A 22,690-nucleotide genomic window follows, 5' to 3' on the forward strand; every position below is an offset into this window, starting at 1 on the left:
GTCGGCAAGCAGATGCTTTATAGGAAATGGATTGATGTACTGTATCTCCAAATTGCTTTCACTCCTACTTTAATCCAAGATGATATGAAGAGAAGAATAAAAACAACCCTGGTTGGACCTTGCAAAGTTTAAAACTGATCTTGTTGAAACCAGTTCAGAGTTTGGCCCAATCTGAATTCTTTGGAGGGATAGAGGGGGCCGTTTTTCATTCCCTCAGCAAGAAACACTGGCCTCTGCTTGTAATTTGATAGGTAATGGATGTCACACACAGACACACTCAACAATTTGACCTATCACCTCACAGCTGTTTTCAAGGCACTTTCCCAAAGCTTGTAGAACCAATACGTCAAGTTGAGATATATCCCAACATGCACCGGGTCAAACTATAGCATTGTCTCTGAGAGTGACCACATTCATTGTTCTAATACACCCTGAAGACTTTGTGTTTTGTTCATGTTTCTACATTTATCTGATTTTAATGTCAGACCTATCATATACTGAGGTCAAACTCTTGCAGACTCAAAAAAGTCAAACAAATGATCAAACACAGACGCAAGGTGTAAGGTAGCAGACAAGGAGCCTTTTATTTCATCATTTCATCTGTTTGAGATGAAAGGTCGTCTTCAGGTGTTACACCCCTTTGTGCTGCTGTTTGCTGTGTGAGGCAGCTTATGTGGTGCTGGTTTTGGAGGACACCACCTTGCCATCCACCATCTCCTCTGTGACCATTATCACTCTGGAAGAGGTGGTTTTGGTAGGACCAAAGCTAAGGAAGGACAATAACAGTGAATACATTAAGCATGTGATTCATGTCTGATGACTGCACTTTTCTTCAAGTTAATTTTATGTTACCTGCCCTCGCCGTCCATCAGTCTCCTGTACTCGGCAATTTCCTTCTCAAGTCTGGTCTTAATGTCAAGCAGCATGCAGTATTCCTGGTTCTGGTTTTCGATCTCGGCGCGCAGTTGTGTCAGTTGTGCTTCAAGGTTCATCACTTGTGCCTGGAGTCCTCGGAGGATTCCGGAGTATCGGGATTCGGTTTCAGCTAATGTGTTTTCCAGGGATGCTTTCTGGAGGAGCAAGTACAAGTGAGGCTTTAGCATTCAAGAATATGTAGATGGGGACAATGAGTCGAGTGGATGTTCTAGCTAGAAGGCTCTGCTTTATTTACCATGCTAAGTTGAGACTGTAGTTCGATTTCCAAAGCTTGTAGGGTGCGACGGATCTCATTGATCTCCGACCTGGAGGTCTGAAGAGTTTCTGTGTTGACGCTCATTTCCTTGTTCAGTGATTCGCTCTGCAATAGACATGATGGATGGTTAGTACCATACTCAACTACATGCTACGCAACAACCAACAAACTTTCAGTGGGAATGACCTTGGCCTGGAACCAGCTTTCCAGATCTCTCTTGTTCTTCGCGGCCACATTCTCGTACTGCTCTCGGATCTCACTGATCATTTTGGTCAGGTCCATATGTGGTTTGGCGTCTACTTCTACGTTGATCTGTCCAGTCATCTGTACCCTCATGGCTGCCATTTCCTGTCACGTAAAAATGTTGGTAAGAAATTGGACTGAGAGTAATATCAGACACAGAATATGAAAAGTTTGCTTCTCACCTCATCATGGTTTCGTTTGAGGTGGACAAGCTCATCCTTGAGGCCTTCAATCTGCATCTCGAGGTCTGAGCGGACCAGTGTCAGCTCGTCCAACATCCTCTTCAGACCGGCAATATCTGACTCCACTGACAGGCGCATAGCCAGCTCGTTGTCATACCTGTAAGACAGCAAGAGGTCAGAAAATCCTGCTACATCACGGGTCATATGTATTTTCAGTTTGTTATCATCTTCATTGTCAGTCTTGAAGCTTACTTAGTTTTGAAATCATCTGCTGCCAGTTTAGCGTTGTCAATGGAAAGATAGATGCCTCCGTTGATGCGTGTGGCATCCTGGATCTGTGAGATTTAGAGTTAGAGAATGTTAGTGACTTTTAATGACTATGGAATACACAAAGAATAAGACATGTATTCTTACCTTTGCCTGCAAGTCGTTGATGATGGCCTGATAAGCGGAGTAGTCACGGGCAAGGGGGGAGGCTTTGCTATCCAAGAACTGACGGATCTTCAGCTCCAGCTCGGCATTGGCCTTCTCAAGGCTGCGCACCTTGTCGAGGTAGGAGGCCAGGCGATCGTTCAGGTTCTGCATAGTGGCCTTCTCATTGGCTCCGCTCTGGAGATCAAATCCCTCGCCAAAGCCTGAACCCCCTCCGCTGGAATAGCCAAAGCCTGAACCCCCTCCGCTGGAATAACCATAGCTGCCAGCACCTCCGCTGGAAAAACCATAGCCGCCAGCACCTCCGCTGGAAAAAGTGCCGCTGGAGATTCTTGAACCGCTTCCACCTGCACCTCCATAAACGCTCAAAGCCTGGCCCCTGCGTATACTGCCACCCAGGTTTCCACCTGAGTAGGATTGGTTAGAAGACCTGGAGTATGACATTTTGATGATTGATCGGTGGTGTCTGCTTGCCTCAGAGAGAAGATGATGGACTGAGATACACAACTCCTCCTGGGTCCCCCTTTTATGCAGCTCAAAGCGGATTCTGGTGCAAGTGGAGGCGTGTAGATGGGAGGAGCATTACCTGAGATTACCGGCCCCACCTTTCACACCTTATCCCTCGGGTTCATTTTAGTATCTGAAGGAGAAAGTGGGACATGTGGAAATCAAAAGCCATTAAAAAAAAAAAACATCTATTTCGACCACATACAAAACGTAGGTTTCTTGTTGCTTTCCCACTTTATTCTCTTTAACTCCAGTTCACCGTGAATGAAAGTCACTTTTCCTTTCCAACAACTGTTTGAAGTATGAATAGTGAAAGGGCCGCACCCAGTCTTGAGGCAGCTTAGTCAGATCCAACCAGTTTGAAGTGTCAAGTCAGTTCTCTGACAAATGATTTATCTTCAAGGAATTACTGCCATGTTTCAACAAGAGTGCCATACCTTGTGGGCTAAATCCTCTTATATAAGAAACGAGTATTGCAAATTCATCAACATAAAGATCAGTTTCACTCAAGGTCAACTCTTGCACGAATATTAACACAACCTTTTTCACCACGGAGGCTTTGTTGAACTCAGATGTCTAAATGTTGGTTTATTGATAGCTTTTCATAGAAGTTGAATGCAGTTGCATCCTGCATTGAGGTGTCATTAGTAAAACCTCAGATAAGACCAAACTTTGTGCAAGGCATGTCATAAAAGGAGTCTCATTTTATTTTGCTCCTTCTGAATTCAAAGTACAAATACTGAAATACTGATCTGAAGGTTTATCCATATCTGTAATTAATTAGCATTTTAGAATCATACAAAATGACACGAATGCTATGTTTACCGCTGTTAAGTGTAGTTCTGCACTGCACTGTGCTTGCGTAAGAGGCGAAATATGACGCCGTTACTGTGACGGGTGGGCGTGGCAAAGGGATAATAAACTAATCCGAACATGTTGCTGCGCTGGTCGGGTTGGTTTCTGGAACATGAGATGTCAATTAAAACAAGTTGGTACCTGAGGATTTCACATGAGAATGAAGTACAATTTTGCATGAAAAGTTGGGAAACATGAGGAAAACTGCCATTACTATTGTATATGCAACAAATTAACTACCTTAGTATTATTGTAGTAGTGCTTACTGTTTGGTGATGGTGTTTATATTGTGTTTTGCATATGCACAATAAACTCAAATAGGCACAGTATGCGGGGTTTTTTCTTCATCTACTAATTATAAGTAGATTCATTTGGATTTAGAGAAAAATATTAGGTAATGGTTGTCATACATAAATATTAAGAGGCATATACTAACATTGCAATGACGAATTACTGCATGATTTTGCAAATTAGTACAGACAACATAGCTAGCAAAGATAACTGTCTTCTTTTTTTTTAGGTGGCACAGCACCAGTTTGCCCTCCAAGAATATTGGTTAATCTTTAGGGAGAGGGGGTCACGGTCATATGATCTGTTAATCACAGAATCAGATCATTTGCAATCTGCCAAATCAAACCATGCTAAGATATAATTAGCATGTACTCTTGTGCAATCACCTCCATGTCATAAAACATAATTAACAAACCTTGTACAATGCCGTGTCACATACTGTCTGGCAATCAAAGAGAAAATAGATGAAAGAAAAACGGATGTGTTTATTTGTATTTCGTTTTCACGGTGTTTGAAAATTGTATCCGGTGTCTGATGGTAAAGCGAAGCATCTGAAAGCGCCTGACGTCTTTCGCCTGCTCACTATGCTCCGCGCGTCTCAGTCAGGACATTTCCATGGTGCCGTTGAGCAAATGAAGCATATGAAGACAATTTGTGGAAGGCAAAAAGTCACAAAGAGTTGCACACGTTCTTGCTTGAACGCACCAAAGTGAACAGCGACGTTGGTATGCGAGGCATTAGAGCAAGGTGTGGCTGGAATCTCAGAGTGCAGCAAACCAGCAATTTGGTTTGAGGTTTTGAACATTTCCTTCAACACATTTTTCAATTCATTGCGGACATCTCCAATTGAGTTGATTTACTGTGTGTGCACTGCACAAGGGAAAGAAAGGCATGGCTGTAAACAATGAACCTCATTAGGTCAGTGGTGTCTAAACTACAGCATAAACTACACTAAACATAAACTACAGCATTCATTTTAAAAACCCACTACTAATTTCAATAATGTGCAAAAAAATAAATTCTATATTTTTGTATAATCGCAGGTCTAAAAATCGCGAGTTATACTATATAGCGAAGCCACGCCTTAAAAAAAGCTGTCTTGTTTCACCACCATGTTTCTGCTACGTATACCCGTAGGTGGTGATGGACAAATGAAGTTTCATGAAGCCCTTTAAAGATGCAGTGATAATTTAATCAATTCCATTGCACTAGTTATTATCTTGTAAACAAAGAGCACCATCTAGAGGACAAAAAAAAGATTGCAAGTGCTTCATGAAGCTTCATTTTTCCATCACTACCCGTAAGAGAAGAACTTAGCGAACGTAGTTAGCCTCCGGTGGTAGTTGCAGCTCGTGGAAGACTCAGTGGATCAACCGCCACTTACCTTCCACAGAGGCCTGCAGGTGGTCATCGTTGAGTCCAGTGATTCGGGCCCGCTAGCCGCTCTTGTTGGCCGCTCCAGTGAGTACTTGCTAGCCACCCTTGCTCGCCGCTCCCGCTGCTCCTGCTTGCCGGGCTACTCGCTCACTCGCTCAGTCCAAATAATAATCGGTAGTAATTGGTGATAGGCTTGCGAAGTGTGAACTCTCTCTCTGAGGCACCGTAGTGCGTGTGCTTCAAAATGATTGCAATCTATTAGTTCACCACTGGGTGGCACTAAATTCTACACATTGTCCCTTGAAAAAAAAAAAAGGATAATTGCGTTATTTATTGATATGTGAAATGAATGAATGAATTAAATTAATTCTGTGTGTTTAACAAATTGAAGTCACAGAATTTCCCTAAAATGGAAAAGTTGAAAGGGAACATTTATCTTAGTGCACTGATGCAGCACAGCTGACTTTTTCAGCAACTTTTGGAAGAATTTGAATCTTGATTTACATTTATCAGTATATTAACTTAATACGTGTTTCATGCTATATCCCCACAATCGAATACTACATTTTCAGCAATCATCCTCAAGCAAGTTTAATGTATTTGGAAGCAAATCTCTGAATTCCCTTTACACTGTCTTTAAAATGGTTTATCCTGGTCTGACTTTTTTATACTGTATCTAAACAGGGGTGTGAGCACATTCACTGTCTTCACTTGCTCCTCTAACATGGAAAGGCTTCAAATTCACTTTGCAATACAAAGTGCTCTGTAGACAAATACGAAGATCGCAGCTTCGGGGGAAAGCAGTTGGGGCATGTCAGAAATGTGGTTTGTGCTCTGACCGGCAAGTGAGAGAGCGCCTGAGGTGCTTTTAGCTGGGTGTGGAACTCTCAGTTTGGAGACTAAATGGAACAGGAGACATGAAAGCGCACAATGGATTTTGCCAATAAAACAGACCATAGTGAGGATTTGTTCTGTCCATGCTCCCTCCAGTGCAACAGGTCTTATGAACATTAACACTGTATTTTCTTTTCTTTTTAATTAAATCAACTACAATAAAAAAAATATTTCATCTTCTGTCTGTTTTAGGCGAAATCGGCAGGTTAGGCCTGCAACAGAAGCTGCTTTCTTTGTGGGGTTTTTAAAAACTGCACTTGAATTCATGTTCAGACAGGTTTGTGTGGTATGGCAACATCGCCTGCGGGTGTTGGTCCCACCCTTAACTACTCGCAATGATTTATGCAGCGCTGCATGCTCTCGCAGGTCTGGAAATTTCCAGCAAAGAGTGCAAAAGATGTGCTCAAAGCTACTTGCAACATTTATTCGAATAAAAACATAATAGTCACTTACTGTATGTAGACACTGTACATGGGCAGCTGCCACTGCACAGGTGATAATATTGCTGGTGGTTATTGCAGCTGCTATTTAGTGATGGATGCACAATTGTATTGCTCTTTTTTAAAAATTATTATATCACTAATATAAGCTTCTTGTATTCTATTCTACACCTGTGATTCAAAAAAAACTACATGCTGTTAGCTTCACAATCAAAATAGAACTAAATAAGTTTTGCTGATAATACATTTTTAAAACCAACTCAGTTTTTTTGCACATTGATTATAAGCAAGTAAAAAAACCATGCATTTTATAGTGTTTGACTTCAATATGAGCATGTTATTGAAACATTTACACACACATTCTATTACAATGAGAGTAAATGAGAATGTTGGCATTGGTTTGAGTTGTGCACATGTTTTTTCTTGTGCAGAAGACATTGGAGTGGTGCATTCCTTGCACGAAGCACCTGCGGGTGTCTTGGGTGAGACATGTTTGTCCTACCAGTATGCCAGAGGTATCCTAATAGAAGGCAGTATTTTTTGTTGGGAGGGTGACATAAGGCATTCTACTAGTGCAGCCAACCCCTTGTTACTGCAGCACAGAGATTTACTAGTATGGTTTTCTTGTATACTACTAGTAGCTGGTAGGGGGAAAATATGCTATAAGAGCATTATGGACTTTAAGTTGGATATATCAAATAAGACTTTCCACGTTTATGATAGCATTAACGGCTGGCATGCACACTTCTTTGGTGGAATTTTTGCTTGCAGAGTTTTGCTCATGCATGCATGGATCACTTTTCGGTTTTCACCACCTACAACTATGCAGTTTGAACTTTTTATTAATGCCGAGGAGGATTAGAATCTTAGCCACATTTTTGCAGGGTGTCCCAAAAATATTAGGGCTGAAATTTGAATTTCTTGAATTTGAATAGGATGTGGGAAAACCAAGTTAAAGGGACATATTGTGTTGAGATTTTTCTTTCTTTCACAACACACTATTCCCAGGAGTCTTAAAATAATACAGGTGGTGCACATTATTTGTGAAATCAGTTGTAAAGTCTAGATCGATTTGAATATGTTGTTCTGTCACATATTCAACATTATTCAAATTATGTCTTTCTTTTCTTTTCTTTTTTTATGGTTCACTGTACTGTATATTTTTTCAAAGTTACGCCCCTTAACTGGGTGCAGCTAGAAGATCCGGCTTTACTCTTGGAAAGACAAAAAATGCCACCTGGTGGCCAAGAGGGTTTATTGCAAAATAATAGTACAGAAGAATTGCATAGCACAAAGTAAGTTATTCATCCTTTTCTCAGTGCACGTATGAACAATTTTCAGAGTTATGATCATTTAGACTCAGATGTTATTGAAATATTGTGGGCTCCCCCCTCCCCGCCTACAAAAGCTAGCAAAACTGCATTCATAAAATTGCTTGTCTTTTCATGGTCAATTGTCAGAGATGTCCTAACTTGAATGGCCTACTGTGTGAAAGCCCACACAGGGATGTGGCCGGAGCCCAGATTTGAACCCACAACCTCTCAGGTTGATGTGCCACCACTGCACTGCACAAATCCCTAAATATTTTTAAAGAATCACTTGCATTATATTTAGCCTTGGTATGAACTCAAAAGGAGATTTTGATTGTTATTTCATATTAGCAAATTTATTTTCACAGTATTAGGAAAAAAAATTGTGATTTGTGTGTATCATGCTTGGGTTTGTTGTTTTGGCTTTGTGTCGTGTCTTGCTTGTTGGGTTTTGTTTGCATTTGTGTTCGTCGTCCAGTCATCTCCCCCAGCCACTTGTGTCTTGTCCGGGTGTCTTTCGTTGTCTCGTCGGTTGGCTTGTGTTTGGTTTCCGGGTTCCGTTCGGTCTTGGTTGGATCATTGTCGCTGTCACCACTCTTGTGTGTTGTTGTTCCTTTGATTTTTGGTCTTTTCAAAACTTTGTTGGTTTTGTTTATTTAGAGTTTTACCCAGTTTCCCTGTTAGTGTTTTTGTTAAATAAATTGTGTTAAGTATTACATGCATCCCTGTCGTGGTTCTCCTGCATTTGGGTCCTCCACCCCATCGTGACAGAAAAAAAAAAGACAGGAAACAAATGACCAGCAGAGGGCGGAACGAAACAAGACATGACAAAAATATCACTATATGTCGGGGAGATTATGCAACCATTTAATTTTGGCAAGGAGAAAATGCTCAATAAATAAACACACAATGCATCATGTACATGATATTCTTGTGGTTTAACTATTTCAAGTTTGTTACATTTTCAAACAAACAGGGGACTCACTAAACAACACACTCATTTAACTTAAGGTACATGACAACTTTTAGGGATCGTGCTGTTTTTCTTTTTTTCCTTTTTCGGTACTGTCAGTAATATTAGTACAGTATTCTGTTCAGTGACCGCCTTGTTGGTTTTCACTGTAAGAGTAGACATAATAGCACGGAATTTGGTCACCTGAAATCACTCGGAACAGTTAAAAAAAGATGAAGAAGAAAAAGATCCCTACAGATATACTACATCTGATGTATCATATTGACTTGATGATAGTACTTTTGTACATTCTTTCCACTGCCAGATACGTTACATGCATCTCTTCTACAAACTACAGTAGAGTGACCGTCACTTGCCTACGATGCAGGTTGGCGTGGGTTCGCTTCCCTATGGAGGTAAATATGGTGCAAAAGTAACTTGTACCTGTAAAATATATATATATATCTAAAAATACCTCATGCTGCTTAGTGCTTAGATGTGAAAACTACTATAGAGCTACAGAACCCTATTGAATGTTTTACAAGATAACCTAAACCTATAACCAAAAGTGGACAGTACTCAGCTACTTGTATTTGAGTAATTTTTGAAATAATTAGATTATCTTTATTTTTTCTTGTACTTGGGTAACATTATATCCAAGTATCTGTACTCTTACTATCATAATAAAATGAAAACAAAACGTTTTTACTGCGAGTGGATCTTTAAGCCGCTACAGGTATTTTAACCTTTATCCTCTAGATTTAATCATTTTATTTTAAATATTAAAATTTCTTGATGAATGTCAGTATTTTTGCAATGTAAGCTTTGCAAACACAGTTTAAAAAGGCTCTTACACTCTTAGCTTACTCATCACTCACAGTACTCAAATATTTGTGCAAGTATTTTTTCTGCACTTTTAATTTCTACTTGAGTTTAATTTTCCAATGTAACATTACTCTTATTTGAATTAAATATTGGTTATTCTGCTTTTGAAATGTTAGTCTATCTGTATCACTAAGATGTGAGCAGTGTCACTGTCACCTAGCTACTTTGACAAAAATAACGAGGTCAAATGTTAGTTTATTTGTTTTTAATTAAATGAGAATAATCTCATACATTTCAAAATCTTGCTCAAAAGGTGGAGACAACTGCTGAAGCATCAGTGAAAAGGATGACCCACTCCATCAGCAAGCAGCCAAGAGACAGGAGATGACACCTGGGGGGTATTCCATCAAACCGGATTATGGAAAATTATTTTGCAGATCTTCTGCTGATGTGAATGTAGCAGGTGGGGGTTCCCCACCTGTGGCAGTGGCCTTAGTCTTTTTCCTGGTGGCTACAATAATGGGCAACATATATTTACAGCTCAACATCTATTTAGTCTTATTTTTTATATAGATTGTTATAGGCTACTTGCCGACTTGCTGCCATGATCGCTTTTGGCTACTGTTGAGATGTAACAGTGAAGAATGAATATGTAGGTCAATTTGAAGTGCTTTACATTAAATCAATAATTAATAACACGATTAATGTGAAATACACATCTAACATGAAACAATTATAATTTATACATTTAGTCTGTCGGCTATTTTTTATTTATTTTTGCCAATGATATTTCCCTCGTCTTATTGATAGCAGCAGTATTGCCTTTTTTGGTGAGTCTTGAATTCCTCATACAGCTCCATCAATAACTTTTGTTCTGTTTGTGAGAAGAATACTGTTCTCGCCTTGGATGGATGCAGAAACGGCTCTTCTGGACATCAAATAAAACATTTCAAATGATGCACAATCTTGTTTATTGAATGATACATGTTGTTATTTGATTTGATTATTTCAAATAACTCTCAATATGGATTAAATTGTACTCCTTTAACATTTCAAACTCAAAATTGGAAGATGTTTAGAAAGTATAATATCTTCACTTTCCCAAAGGTGATTGCAGTGAAATTCTCTCAGAACAGATGTACCTATGTCAGCATATTCATACAATAAAAAATAATCATAGCTTCCTAGCTGGGTCATTATCAAAACACAGCCACTGACATTATACGTAATCAGTTAAATGTTTAGCTTTATCTTGTTAGCCAGAAAAAAAAATGAAGATTTTGTCACATCTTAATATCAGAAATAGTGGTAATACTGATAGACACAGACATTGTTCATAAACATTTGCATTATTTTTATTTGTCTTCAGTGTTGAAGGCAAATGTGTATGTTTAAGAGTGTAAGAGCCTTTTTTTTTTTTAACCGTTTGCAAAGCATACATTGCAAAAATACTGACATTTATCAAAAAAAATTAATATTTAAAATAAAATGATTAAATACAGAGGATAAAGGGTTGAGGTTAAAATACCTGAAGCAGCTTAAAGATTCACTCGCAGTAAAGACGTTTTGTTTTCATTTTATTATGATAGTAAGAGTACAGATACTTGAATATAATGTTACTCAAATACAAGTAGCTGACTACTGTCCACTTTTGGTTAGAGGTTTAAGTTATCTTGTAAAACATTCAATAGGGTTCTGTAGCTCTATAGTAATTTTCACATCTAAGCACTAAGCAACAGTTTACGAGGTATTTTTAGATTATTAATTTTTTTACAGGTACAAGCTATTGATCGTATGTTTACACTGGTAGGCTTCAAATCTTGAAATAAAAATCGTGACTTCAATGTGTTCAGTTTTCGTGACAATTAATAACATGAGATGAGCTAGCTAGCAAAGGATTACGAGCTATGATCGTACAATAAATCTTACCTTCATACTAAAACTAATTTCTTTCTGCCCACTTGGAGTGCTCTGCATGTCAACCAACGTTTAAGCTGTTCCACACGGTGCTTGTATATTGAACCATGTTGAAATTTTCACGCCTGGGACATCCTCTTCTTCCAAAATGACGCGTAAACTGGTGTGGCTACTCTATTTGTTTGGAATTTCGGACTTATGCATATTAATGATAAAAACGTGGCGTCATTTGAGATCAACCCACTGTCGTTCGCTGAACCAATAAGGTTGAGCTTTAGCCCGGCCAAATCCTCCAGAGCACGCTCTCTTCTTCTTCGAGTACAAACCACGGAGCTCTACAAGTAGTACGAATCAGTTTTGCACCATCTGTAGCGAGAGATTTGGTACAAAAGTCAAGTGACAATGTAAAGTTCAAAAGCCATCATATGTGATGCATGGATAACTTGCACATTAACGCATTCACTGCCATTGACGGCTATAGACGTCAAAAATTCATTTGAACTATTTCTATAAGTTTAAAAAAAAAATCCACTTTTGTTAACAAGAGTATGAAAACCTAGAAACAAATTATTGTACATTTAGAACAGATATAAAATTTGTGATTAATCGTGAGTTAACTATTGAAGTCATGCAATTAATTACAATAAAAAAAATTAATCGCCTGCCGCGATTTAAAAAATAAATAAAAGATTATTCAAATTAGGGGTGTCAGGCGATTACAATTTTTAATCGTAATTAATTGCATGACTTCATTAGTTAACTCACGCTTAATCACAAATTGTATATATGTTCTAAATGTACAATAAAAAACATTCTAGGTTTTCAAACTACTAAAAAAAAAATTTAAACTAATAGAAATAGTTCAAATAAAAAATTTTGACGTCTATACCCGTCAATGGCAGTGAATGCGTTAATGTGCAAGTTATCCATGCATCACATATGATGGATTTTGAACTTTACATTGTTAAATAAATAAATAAATAAATAAGACTTGTTGGTATATAAGTAAAAGACACACATTATAAATTTGCAGCAAGAAACTTTTAATTTTGTATTGTTGTTGTTTTCATGTTCGAAATACAAATTTCCCTTCAGATAAATTGAAATATTCATTTTCATGTTATGGCCAAAACAATATTTTTAAAGCCAAAACACATACACATAACACGCATAACAAAGATACACATTGTGATGTGTTTGTGTTATGTATTTTAGCCATTTGATTAGATTCGAACCTCATTCAATTTATTTCTGTCCAGATACCGAGCAAGCTGTTGATCATTTTTCTTCCAATTGCTGCGTAAACCAATTTAAAGGAAAAAGGAGAAGGCATGACAGTAAACACAGCTCTTTTTCATTGTGTTTTTCAGGGGGGAGAAGACGGCAAATGCGTCATCTAGGAGCTCTGAGTGTCCACGCTGGTGGACACCACCCTTCCGTCGACGATTTTCTCCACAATGGTCTTCACTCTCCTCTCCACGACGGGCCTGTGCTCTGCAGAGGCGGAGGGAAAAGGTCACGAGAACATCCACGAGAACACGTGCCGTCATTCCGTGGATACAAAAGTGACAGTCGCTTACCTTCCATCTGCACCACCTTGCTGATGACCAAAGGCCTTTAAAGAGAGAGGACAGCGTGACATGAGTAAGGTCATACATGGACTCCAAATGGATTGTCTCTTACTTTTTCTGCTCATAAGATTCTCCATCCAGCAGACGGCGGTACTCGGCGATCTCCCTCTCCAGTCTCATCTTGATGTCCAGCAGCATCTGGTAGTCGGTCTTCTGTTGCTCGATGCTCACTTTGAGCTGCTGCAGCTCTTCCTCCAGGTAGTTGATGGTCACTTGCAGTTGGCTGAGCTGAGAGCCGTATTGTGCCTTGGTTTCGGCGAGGTTCTGACGGAGGCATTCGAGCTGCGCGGCGGAAGGAGGGAGGAACTGAGTTGACCGGCTACGCGGCGTCACGTGCGTCTGACGGGAAGTCGACTTACCTCGGAAAGGAGGCCTTGGTATGTGATTTCTAAACTTTGGTATGTCCGCTTCAGCTCAGAGAGTTGGGAAGAAAACGTCTTTACTTCTGTGCTGTAACCTTTGATTTCCGACTGGAGGGAGTCCATCTAAAACACACACAAACAAACCCATTCCATAACCCATCTGCGCACTTTTCTACAACTTGTGTCCTTGGCACAATAAATACTTTTCACTGAAGCAACCCCCTTCGCTCCTGGCTGTTCTACTGGATTTTGACCCACAGAATACTGTTCTATTACTATAAAAACAAGCAACCTACCAAAAGAAAGATTACAGTCTCTTCTTTCATCAGGAAAAAAAAGTATTAGTTTCCGTTTTGCAGCAATTAGCATTAGGCTTTAGCAAAGTTTCATCATTATTCACAAACCTGTTGAAAACACTGGCAAAAGGAGCTTTTTTGCAACATGGTCCTGGTTGATCTCTTATTGTCTGATGCCACCGTTTTTTTTCAAAGCCTTCTGTATGCTCTAGCATTAAAAAAAAACATTAAAAAAAAACATGAATACATTTTGGGGAGTGAAGGACAAAGCACTAAAAAACATATTTATATGTTTTGGGGTTTGAATGAGTTAATGTTCAAAAAAAATGTTATTATATTATATATTTTTATTCTAATGTTAATTCTCACTGGGCCGGATTGCTGACCAAGTGATCCATACGTGGCGACACTTTGTTCACTCCTGCTTTAGGATTGCCATCATTTTGTGCACTTTATCTCCCGTCTCACCTTAGCTTGATACCATTTTTCCAGGTCCTGCTTGTTCTTCATCGCCATAGATTCATATTGGTCCCTCACATCTTGGAGGATCTTGGAAAGATCCGAGGTTGACGCGCTGTCCACTTCTACGTTCACGTTACCGGTGTATTGTTGCCTTGCTGCATTCATTTCCTGTCACGGAGACAAATATTTTTGACGTGAATTTTATTCTGCAGCGAGGATGAGACACAACCAACAGAGGGAAGGAAGTATCTGATTCGAAGCGCATGAGCTCAAATGAGCCGACCTCCTCGTGGATCCTCTTGAGTTGTAACAGCTGATCCTTCAGATTCTCGATCTGCATTTTCAGGTCACTGATGGTAACAACCATGTTGTCCCGGACCCCTCGAAGACGGACCAAATCAGACTCCACCATTGCACGCGTGTTCATCTCCAGCTCATATCTTACAGAAAACAACGGTTGCTGGACACTTGAAACGCAACAAGTACTTTAACACCATCTCCTTGCAACTTACTTCATTTTGAAGTCGTCTGCTGCCAGCTGAGCGTTGTCAATCTGCAGAATGATGCTCTGATTCTCTGCATACCTCCTTGCAATCTGAAAGGGAAGAAAGATACTCTTAGCGGAATGTGGGAGGAAGCAGGAGCACCTGGAAAACATCTTTGAAGCACGGGAAGAACACACTAACTCCACACAGGAAGCAGAGATTCTATTTCAGAACTGAGGCTCACATGCTATGAAAGTGTTGGTTTGAAAGTCATATCCTATTTAAAAATGGCATATATATATATACAAAATACATAAAAATAAAATATTAAATATAAAAAATATATCAATACATAATTATTAATAATAAAAAAATATATATAAATAAAAATAATAATAATAATAGGCTATATCTAATAATAAATAATAATAATAATAATAGGCTATATCTAATAATAAATTATTACTTTTATAATAATAATAATACTTAATAATATTAATAATACATCAAATAAAATATTGGGGGGAATTGAAATGTGGACTCATCAGACCGCAGCACATTTTTCCGCAACGTGCCAGTCAATCTCGAATGAGCTCGTGCCCAGAGAAGCCGGTGGCATTTTTGTGTGTTGTTGTTATATGGCTTTCGCTTTGCATGGTAGAGTTTTAACTTGCATTTGTTGATATAGTGACAAACCGTATTAACTGGCAACGGTTTTCTGAAGTGTTCCTTGCCAGTTTCTACCACAATGCCACCAAAGGGGTGGAAGATCACGACTCACAGGCATTAAATGTCCGCAAATATTGGGCCTTGTTCTGTGTTTAAGCAACAAATACCATGGTTCACTTTATTTATTTGATTTCACTTCTTATAACTACCTTCTAGTGTGATGCTTTCAGATATCCGATTGTCTGGCAACACCCAAACAGCCGCAACTGTAATATGTGTAAATATGCAAGTGACTGAGAAAGATGTTCCACCCAGCCAACCACCTCAACCGGTTCCTCATTAAGTCTAATGGTGGATAATGAGTCTAGACTTGGTCTTTGATCCTTGTTTTTCTGCATAGCAGGAATAATCACCTGGGCCCGCAGCTCGTTGATGGTGACAAAGTAGGCGGTGAAGTCCCTGGCAATGGGAGACATCCTCTCATAGAACTCTCTGATCTGTATCTCCAACTTCCTGTTGGCAGCCTCCAGAGAGCGTACCTGAACACACGCCACAATTACAGACAATTAACAAGTCATTGAGTCTTCGCTTGGTATAATCATTTCCTTGAGAACATGTCAGTACCAACTTGTGATTGACGTCAATATAAACTAAGCATCAGCGGAGCATTATGGATGTTATTTTTATTGATGTTATATTTTGTGTTGTTATACATGCATTAAGGTGCAAACACATTTGATACCTTATTTTTTGGGGTAAATATTATTCTTCTCCCTGCCCAGTTTCATCTTAATGTCACCTATATTTTTTAACAATGTTTATGCATCATACATTCATTAATATTCTTCTTTTTTTTTTTTTACTTTGATAGTCAGCATAGTTATTTATCATTGCAAAGGCAAGATTTTGATGCTATACGTCACTGGACAAAAATGATTAGACCACATGGATTTCTTAGGTGTATCATGTGACTAGCAGACAAATGAAAACAAGGAATGTTTAAAGCACTGTTTTTGGCAGTACAATGCCATAGGTATTGATGTAAGAATTTAAGAGATTTAGGTTATTATCAAGAAAAAAATGGAAAATTGCTCAATTTCATCTCTCCAATTAAACTCATGTGAGACATTTTTATTGTCAACTAAATGCACCTTTACTTTTAAAATGAACAAGAAACTGAAGCAACAAGGTTGGTCTATTTTTATTTATTTTTGATTTTATTCTTCTTATTATTTTACAATGACCGTACAATGTAAATGATTTTCATACCAATGAAGTGAAATTTCCCATGGAACATTCATTTACCACACAGCACTAAGAATAACGCCATTAGATTACAGTATACGGATGTCCCTAATGTAGTGGCCAGTGTGAGCATACTTTCATCCAGTAGCATGACAAAGTGCGCCCAAACTTTTGACTTATCTTTTCATATTCTCTTGAAGCTTGACAAAACGATTAAGAACTATTTTAGAAAAGACTGAACAGACGAAAACAAAGACTGGCAGTTGAATCCTGCTCTTGCCCCCCGCCCCCCATCTCTTACCTTATCCAGGTAGGTGGCCAGGCGGTCATTGAGGTTCTGCATGGTGCTCTTCTCGCTGCCCCCGAAGACATCCGCACCGTAAAAGCCGCCGCCGCCGCCGCCGCCGCCGCTGCCATAGGAGAGACTGACGTTGGCCTGGGAGATGCGGGTGTCGTAGCCCCCCGCGCCGGCGTACACGCTGGGTGCGCGGCCCAGGTAGTAACCGCCGGACTGGCTCATCCCACCCATCCGTCGGCCCCCGCCGATGCTCATGCTGCTGGCGGAGGAGATGCTGCGGGAGCTGGTGCCTGTGCGGCCTAAGGCGAGAGACATGATGAAGAGGTGCAAGTGGAGACTGAAGCTGGAGTCAACAAGGAGTGACTGGGGACAGCTCAAGAGGGCACTTTATAGAGAGTTCCTGCTCATGCCGCAACTATGTTCGGTATGCTGATAATCGTTTTCTGAGCTTAATAGGTGTGAACATTTGCTGGTGACAGCTTGACAATCAAGTTCTGCCTCTGATAAACCCGGCCAAATAATTCATTTCACGAGTAAATGTTTTAAATGAAGTCTGACTGGTTGGACAACAATTTGATCACTAAGCTTTTCATGACTCCCTTTTAAAATGTTCTCTTCAAGATGGTGTTTTATATGAACATAAATGACAGGGTACCGGAAAATCACTTATGAATAAAACACTCGCGTTCATTTTATTTATTGTTAGTTTTTAGGTCAACCAGTTCCATTACAATTGCAGATTTTGTGATTTTTGTTCCACCCTTAATTGAACAGAGGCGTGTATTATAAACGTATTAACAGCAGTAATGATGACCTTGTCTCATTTTACGTTTTATTTTACTGAGTGTGGGCCTGTTGAACTCTATTCCACCGCCGTGTCGGAACAGACTAGAACTGGTAGTACTACAAGTGTAAAACTAAGGCTACAAGAGGGCTGATAAATGATATAACAAGGGGTGTCAAACTCATTTGAATTCAGGGACCACTTTTACCCAAATTATATCTCGAGTGGGCCGGACCACGATGTTTCTGGTTGAATAAACTAAAAATGTCAACAAGTGAAAAACATCTCTTTTTTTGGTGCAAATAATTGTCCATTTATTATTATTTACCATATTGCAGAGTAATCTGAAATTTCTTAGCAAAAATGAGCGCAAAATTTTTCTAATCCTAATCTAATCCTAAATAACAGCCAGGCCTGGATTGGCCCCAAAAAAATCAGGCCTGGCATTTTTTCCTGGCCTGGCCCAGCCTGATCTTGCCTAACATGTTGTTCTGCCACTGATGTTTATTGATGATGTTTCAGTTTGCTATCTATATTGGCAATGGATTAACGGACTGGTCCCTCTAAATTGTGAGGCCAGTCTCTTCGGGTAAAATGTAGCAAAGTAATAATTAAAACCAGCTGCTTCTGCCCCAAAAGAGGCCAGCCCACCGGGCATCTGCCCTTTATGCCCAGAAAGAGAGTCCAGTCCTGGTAACAGCCAACATTTAAGTGGTCGTCAGTGCTCCCTCCAGTGGGCAAATCTATCAACAACAGTCAATTTTAGTGAAAAATCGGGGCCAAAACCACTGAAGGGTTTTGTAAATGAATAAAACAACTTTAAAATCGATCCTGGAACACACAGGGAGCCAATGCAGGCTCTCTAAAACTAGTGTACTGTACTCTCTCGTTCTGGTTTTTGTCAACAGACAGGCTGCTGAATTCTGCAGTTGTTACAAGTTACTAATGTAATCGTTGTTTTAGGAAAGACCAGATAGGATACTGTTACAGTAATGAGACTAGAAATAAAAGCATGAATTAGCACATTTGTGTTTTCTCGAGATAGAGAGAGAGAAACTGGCAATGGTTTTCAAGTGCTTAAAATCTAGTTTTAACTATGTGCATAACCTGTGGGATGATAATTAGGTCCCAGTCAAAGATAATGCCCAAATATTTAACTTTCGCCTAGGGGGTGGGAAGTATATCTCTCTTTGAGTTTTCACAACCAAATTAATAACTCAATTCAAATTCTGTGGCATCCAGGACTTAATTTCTCAAATACAGTTAAAAAGAGTATCAATTGGGCTTGGACCATCAGAAAAAAATGAACATTTAGAACTGAGTGTCAGTGTCACCGACCAACATACGTAACTGACCTAAAATTGAGCCTTGGGCAACAACACAATCCAGCCTGGGACCTCCTAATAAGGTGTCTTCACCCATGGTAACATAAAACTCTCTGCCAGTGAGGCAGGATTTACATCACCAGTTAGAATAAAAACAGTACCTGAGAGCCAGAGGCTATGGAGGACCAAAACTGCCAAAATTCTAAATAAATTACTAAATAAATTAATAAACGACTAAAACTGAAAATAAAAACCAATGTAAAAAATAAATAAATCGAAAATTAAAATAAATAAATAAATATAAATGGAAATTGAAAAAGATATATAATATATATACATATATATATATATATATATATAAATATATATAATATATTAATATATATATATAAATATAATATATTAATATATATATATAAATATAATATATATATATATATATATATACATATATATATATAAATATATATAATATATTAATATATATATATAAATATAATATATATATATATATAATATATTAATTTATATAAATATATAATATATATATAATATATATATACATATATATATATATTGTGCAGCCTGTTTAAAAAGAATATCGTGGTCAAAGACTGCGCTCAGATCCAGTAAAACTCGAGAGTTTTCTTGTGTCGATATTCACTCTAATTTTGTTTAAATGTGATTCCTCACTTGAACACAAAAGTTCAACCGCATTACTTAAAACCATAAGGTTGTGATGGAATAAAAGCTGCCCTTAAAGTGTGCAGAAAACTCCTCAGATTTTGCATCAGGTACCCTGATACCCATCTCAATCATTCATGCCTCATAGTCCATGGGCCAAGAGTGTCAACATGGCTTTCAATAAGACTTTCTATAAGAAGCCAGATTAGCAATTACCATATCGTCACTGCAATGTGGAAAAACTCTTATGTCAGATTTTTCCATTTTTATGTTTTTGGGAGCCGGCACCTTACCGTGGTTAAGGAGTTTGTGTGTCCCAATGATCCTAGGAGCTATGTTGTCTGGGGTTTTATGCCCCTGGCAGGGTCACCCATGGCAAACAGGTCCTAGGTGAGGGGCCAGACAAAGCACAGCTCAAAGACCCCTTATGATGAATACAATAAATGGTCTTGCATTTCACTTACCCAGACTCGGGTCACCGGGGCCCCCCTCTGAAGCCAGGCCCGGAGGTGGGGCTCATTGGCGAGCGCCTAATGGCCGAGCCTGCACCCATGGGACCCGGCCGGACACAGCCCGAAGAGGCAACGTGGGTCCTCCTTCCCATGGGCTCACCACCGGTGGGAGGGGCCTTAGCGGTCCGATCCCCGGCTATAAAAACTAGCTCTTGGGACATGGAATGTCACCTCTCTGGTGGGGAAGGAGCCCGAGTTGGTGTGTAATGCAGAGAATTTCCGACTATATATAGTCGGACTCTCCTTCACACACATCTTGGGCTCTGGTACCAATCCACTCGAGAGGGGTTGGACTCTCTTCCACTCTGGAGTTGCCCACGGGAAGAGGTGCAAAGCAGGGCTCAGCATACTTAATGCCCCCCCGGCTTGGCGCCTGTGCGTTGGGGTTCACCCTGGTAGACGAGAGGGTAGGCCTTCGGGTGGGTCCTGACTGTTGTTTGTGCCTCTGCACCAAACAGCAGTTCAGAGCACCCACCCTTTTTGGAGACCTTGGAGGGTGTGCTGGAGAACGCGCCCCCCTGGGGACTCCCTCATTCTGCTGGGCGACTTCAACGCTCACGTGGGCAATTACAGTGAGACCTGGAGGGACGTGATTGGGAGGCTGAGTCCGAGTGGACCATGTTCCGCGCCTCCATTGTCAAGGCGGCCGACCGGAGCTGTGGCCGTAAGGTGGTCAGTGCCTGTCATGGCGGCAATCCTCGAACCGTAAGGAATATCGTCAGGCTGAAGGAGGAGTCCTACCGGGCCTTTTTGGCCTGTGGGACTCCGGAGGCAGCTGACAGGTACCGACTGGCCAAGTGGAATGCAGCGTCGGTGGTCGTTGAGGCAAAAACTCGGACCTAGGAGGAGTTCAGTGACGCCATGGAAAATGACTTCCGGACGGCTTCGAGGAAATTCTGGTCCACCATCCGGCGTCTCAGGAGAGGAAAGCAGTGCACTATTAACAATGTGTATAGTGGAGATGGGGTGCTGCTGACCTCGACGTTGTGAATCGGTGGGGAGAATACTTCGAAGCCCTCCTCAATTCCACCGACACGTCTTCCTTTGACAAAGCAGAATCTGGGGACTATGAGGTGGGCTCTCCTATCTCTGGGGGCAAAGTCACTGAGGTGGTTGGAAAGCTCCTTGGTGGCAGGGCGCCGGGGGTGGATGAGATTCGCCCGGAGTTCCTAAAGGCTCTGGATGTTGTGGGGCTGTCGTGGTTGACACGCCTCTACAACATTGCGTGGGCATCAGGGATAGTGGTGGTCCCCCTTTTTAAGAAATGGGACCGGAGGGTGTGTTCCAACTATAGAGGGATCACACTCCTCAGCCTCCCTGGTAAATTCTATTCAGGGGTGCTGGAGAGGAGGGTCCGTCGGGAAGTCGAATCTCGGATTCAGGAGGAGCAGTGTGTTTTTTGTCCCGGCCGTGGAATAGTGGACCAGCTCTACACCCTCGGCAGGGTCCTCGAGGTTGCATGGGAGATCGCCCAACCAGTCTATATGTGTTTTGTAGATTTGGAGAAGACGTTCGACTGTGTCCTCGGGGAGTCCTTATTTATATATGATGTGTATTGCTGATGGTAACGCTGTGAATTTCTCCACTGTGGGATAAATAAAGGTGTATCTTATCTTATCTTATATGTACGACCGGTGTAAGAGTTTGGTCCACATTGCCAGCAGTAAGTCGGATTCGTTCCTAGTGAGGGTTGGACTCCACCAAGGCTGCCTTTTGTCACCGATTCTGTTCATAACTTTTATGGACAGAATTTGTAGGCGCAGCCAAAGCGTTGAGGGGTCCGGTTTGGTGGCCTCAGTATAGCATCTCTGCTTTTTGCATTTGATGTGGTGCTGTTGGCTTCATCAAGCCGTGATCTCCAACTCTCACTGGAGCGGGTCGCAGCAGAGTATGAAGCGGTTGGGATGAGGATCAGCACCTCCAAATGTTTCCCATAGCAGCGACGATATACAAAAATAGTGAACATGCACATGACCCTTGACCTTGCAAAAGCGTGATTGCAACTAGAAATACATTGGATATTAGTGCCTAAGAATAGAAAAGAAGCTGATCAGATTGGTCAAAGCGACAGTAGTAAGGACCAAGTATGGGAAGACATACGAGTTCTGCATCAACGTTAGCATACACCAGGGCTCAGACTTGAGCCCTTTTCTATTCATTGTAGTCATGAATGTGATTAGTGACAAGCATAGGGACGCAAAAGAGCTCAAAAAACGTTAGTGGTATTAATTGGACACATGCTCTTATGTCATAGCTGCCAATTTGACACCCTGAATTACAGTTCTTGATGCACATTTTTTAATATTAGGCTATGCAAGCGTCAACCAATTTTCTGCTTACAAAATCAATGCCAGCAAAGGTTTCAGTGTCCTCCTGTAACCTGTTCAACAAACGCTCCACTTTGGCTCACACCCTTCACGGCTGCCAAGCCACATTAACTGCTATCTCCCATGGCATTTGATCAATGCCTCAGCTTCCGACACGTTGTATCTACTTTGTGCACCTCCAATTGCCGCCACA

At 40.4% G+C, this 22,690-nt stretch overlaps 2 protein-coding genes and 1 pseudogene across 2 annotated transcripts; 1 reads left to right on the forward strand and 2 right to left on the reverse strand.

Annotated features, from left to right (window-relative positions):
• Nucleotides 1-560: 560 nt before the first annotated feature.
• LOC147170115 (keratin, type I cytoskeletal 50 kDa-like) lies at nt 561-2,565 on the reverse strand. The gene is made up of 7 exons (XM_086082494.1): nt 2,032-2,565; nt 1,870-1,952; nt 1,618-1,774; nt 1,379-1,540; nt 1,172-1,297; nt 853-1,070; nt 561-766 (listed from the first exon to the last, which is right to left on the reverse strand). The coding sequence occupies exons 1-7, from the start codon at nt 2,491-2,493 to the stop codon at nt 670-672; spliced, it is 1,305 nt and encodes a 434-aa protein (XP_085938620.1). The 5' UTR covers nt 2,494-2,565; the 3' UTR covers nt 561-669.
• A 9,878-nt stretch (nt 2,566-12,443) lies between these two features.
• Nucleotides 12,444-17,242, reverse strand: LOC147170116 (keratin, type I cytoskeletal 19-like). Its single transcript, XM_086082493.1, has 9 exons — nt 16,869-17,242; nt 15,736-15,861; nt 14,681-14,763; nt 14,452-14,608; nt 14,175-14,336; nt 13,408-13,533; nt 13,101-13,330; nt 12,998-13,032; nt 12,444-12,911 (listed from the first exon to the last, which is right to left on the reverse strand). The coding sequence occupies exons 1-9, from the start codon at nt 17,178-17,180 to the stop codon at nt 12,814-12,816; spliced, it is 1,329 nt and encodes a 442-aa protein (XP_085938619.1). The 5' UTR covers nt 17,181-17,242; the 3' UTR covers nt 12,444-12,813.
• Nucleotides 17,243-20,101: 2,859 nt separating this feature from the next.
• On the forward strand, nt 20,102-21,412 carry LOC147170117 (uncharacterized; annotated as a pseudogene).
• The last annotated feature ends 1,278 nt before the right edge of the window (nt 21,413-22,690 follow it).

This window comes from Leptonotus elevatus, chromosome 8, assembly GCF_054856555.1.
Source record: "Leptonotus elevatus isolate MCC_2025b chromosome 8, RoL_Lele_1.0, whole genome shotgun sequence".
In the NCBI taxonomy this organism is placed as follows: Eukaryota; Metazoa; Chordata; class Actinopteri; order Syngnathiformes; family Syngnathidae; genus Leptonotus; species Leptonotus elevatus.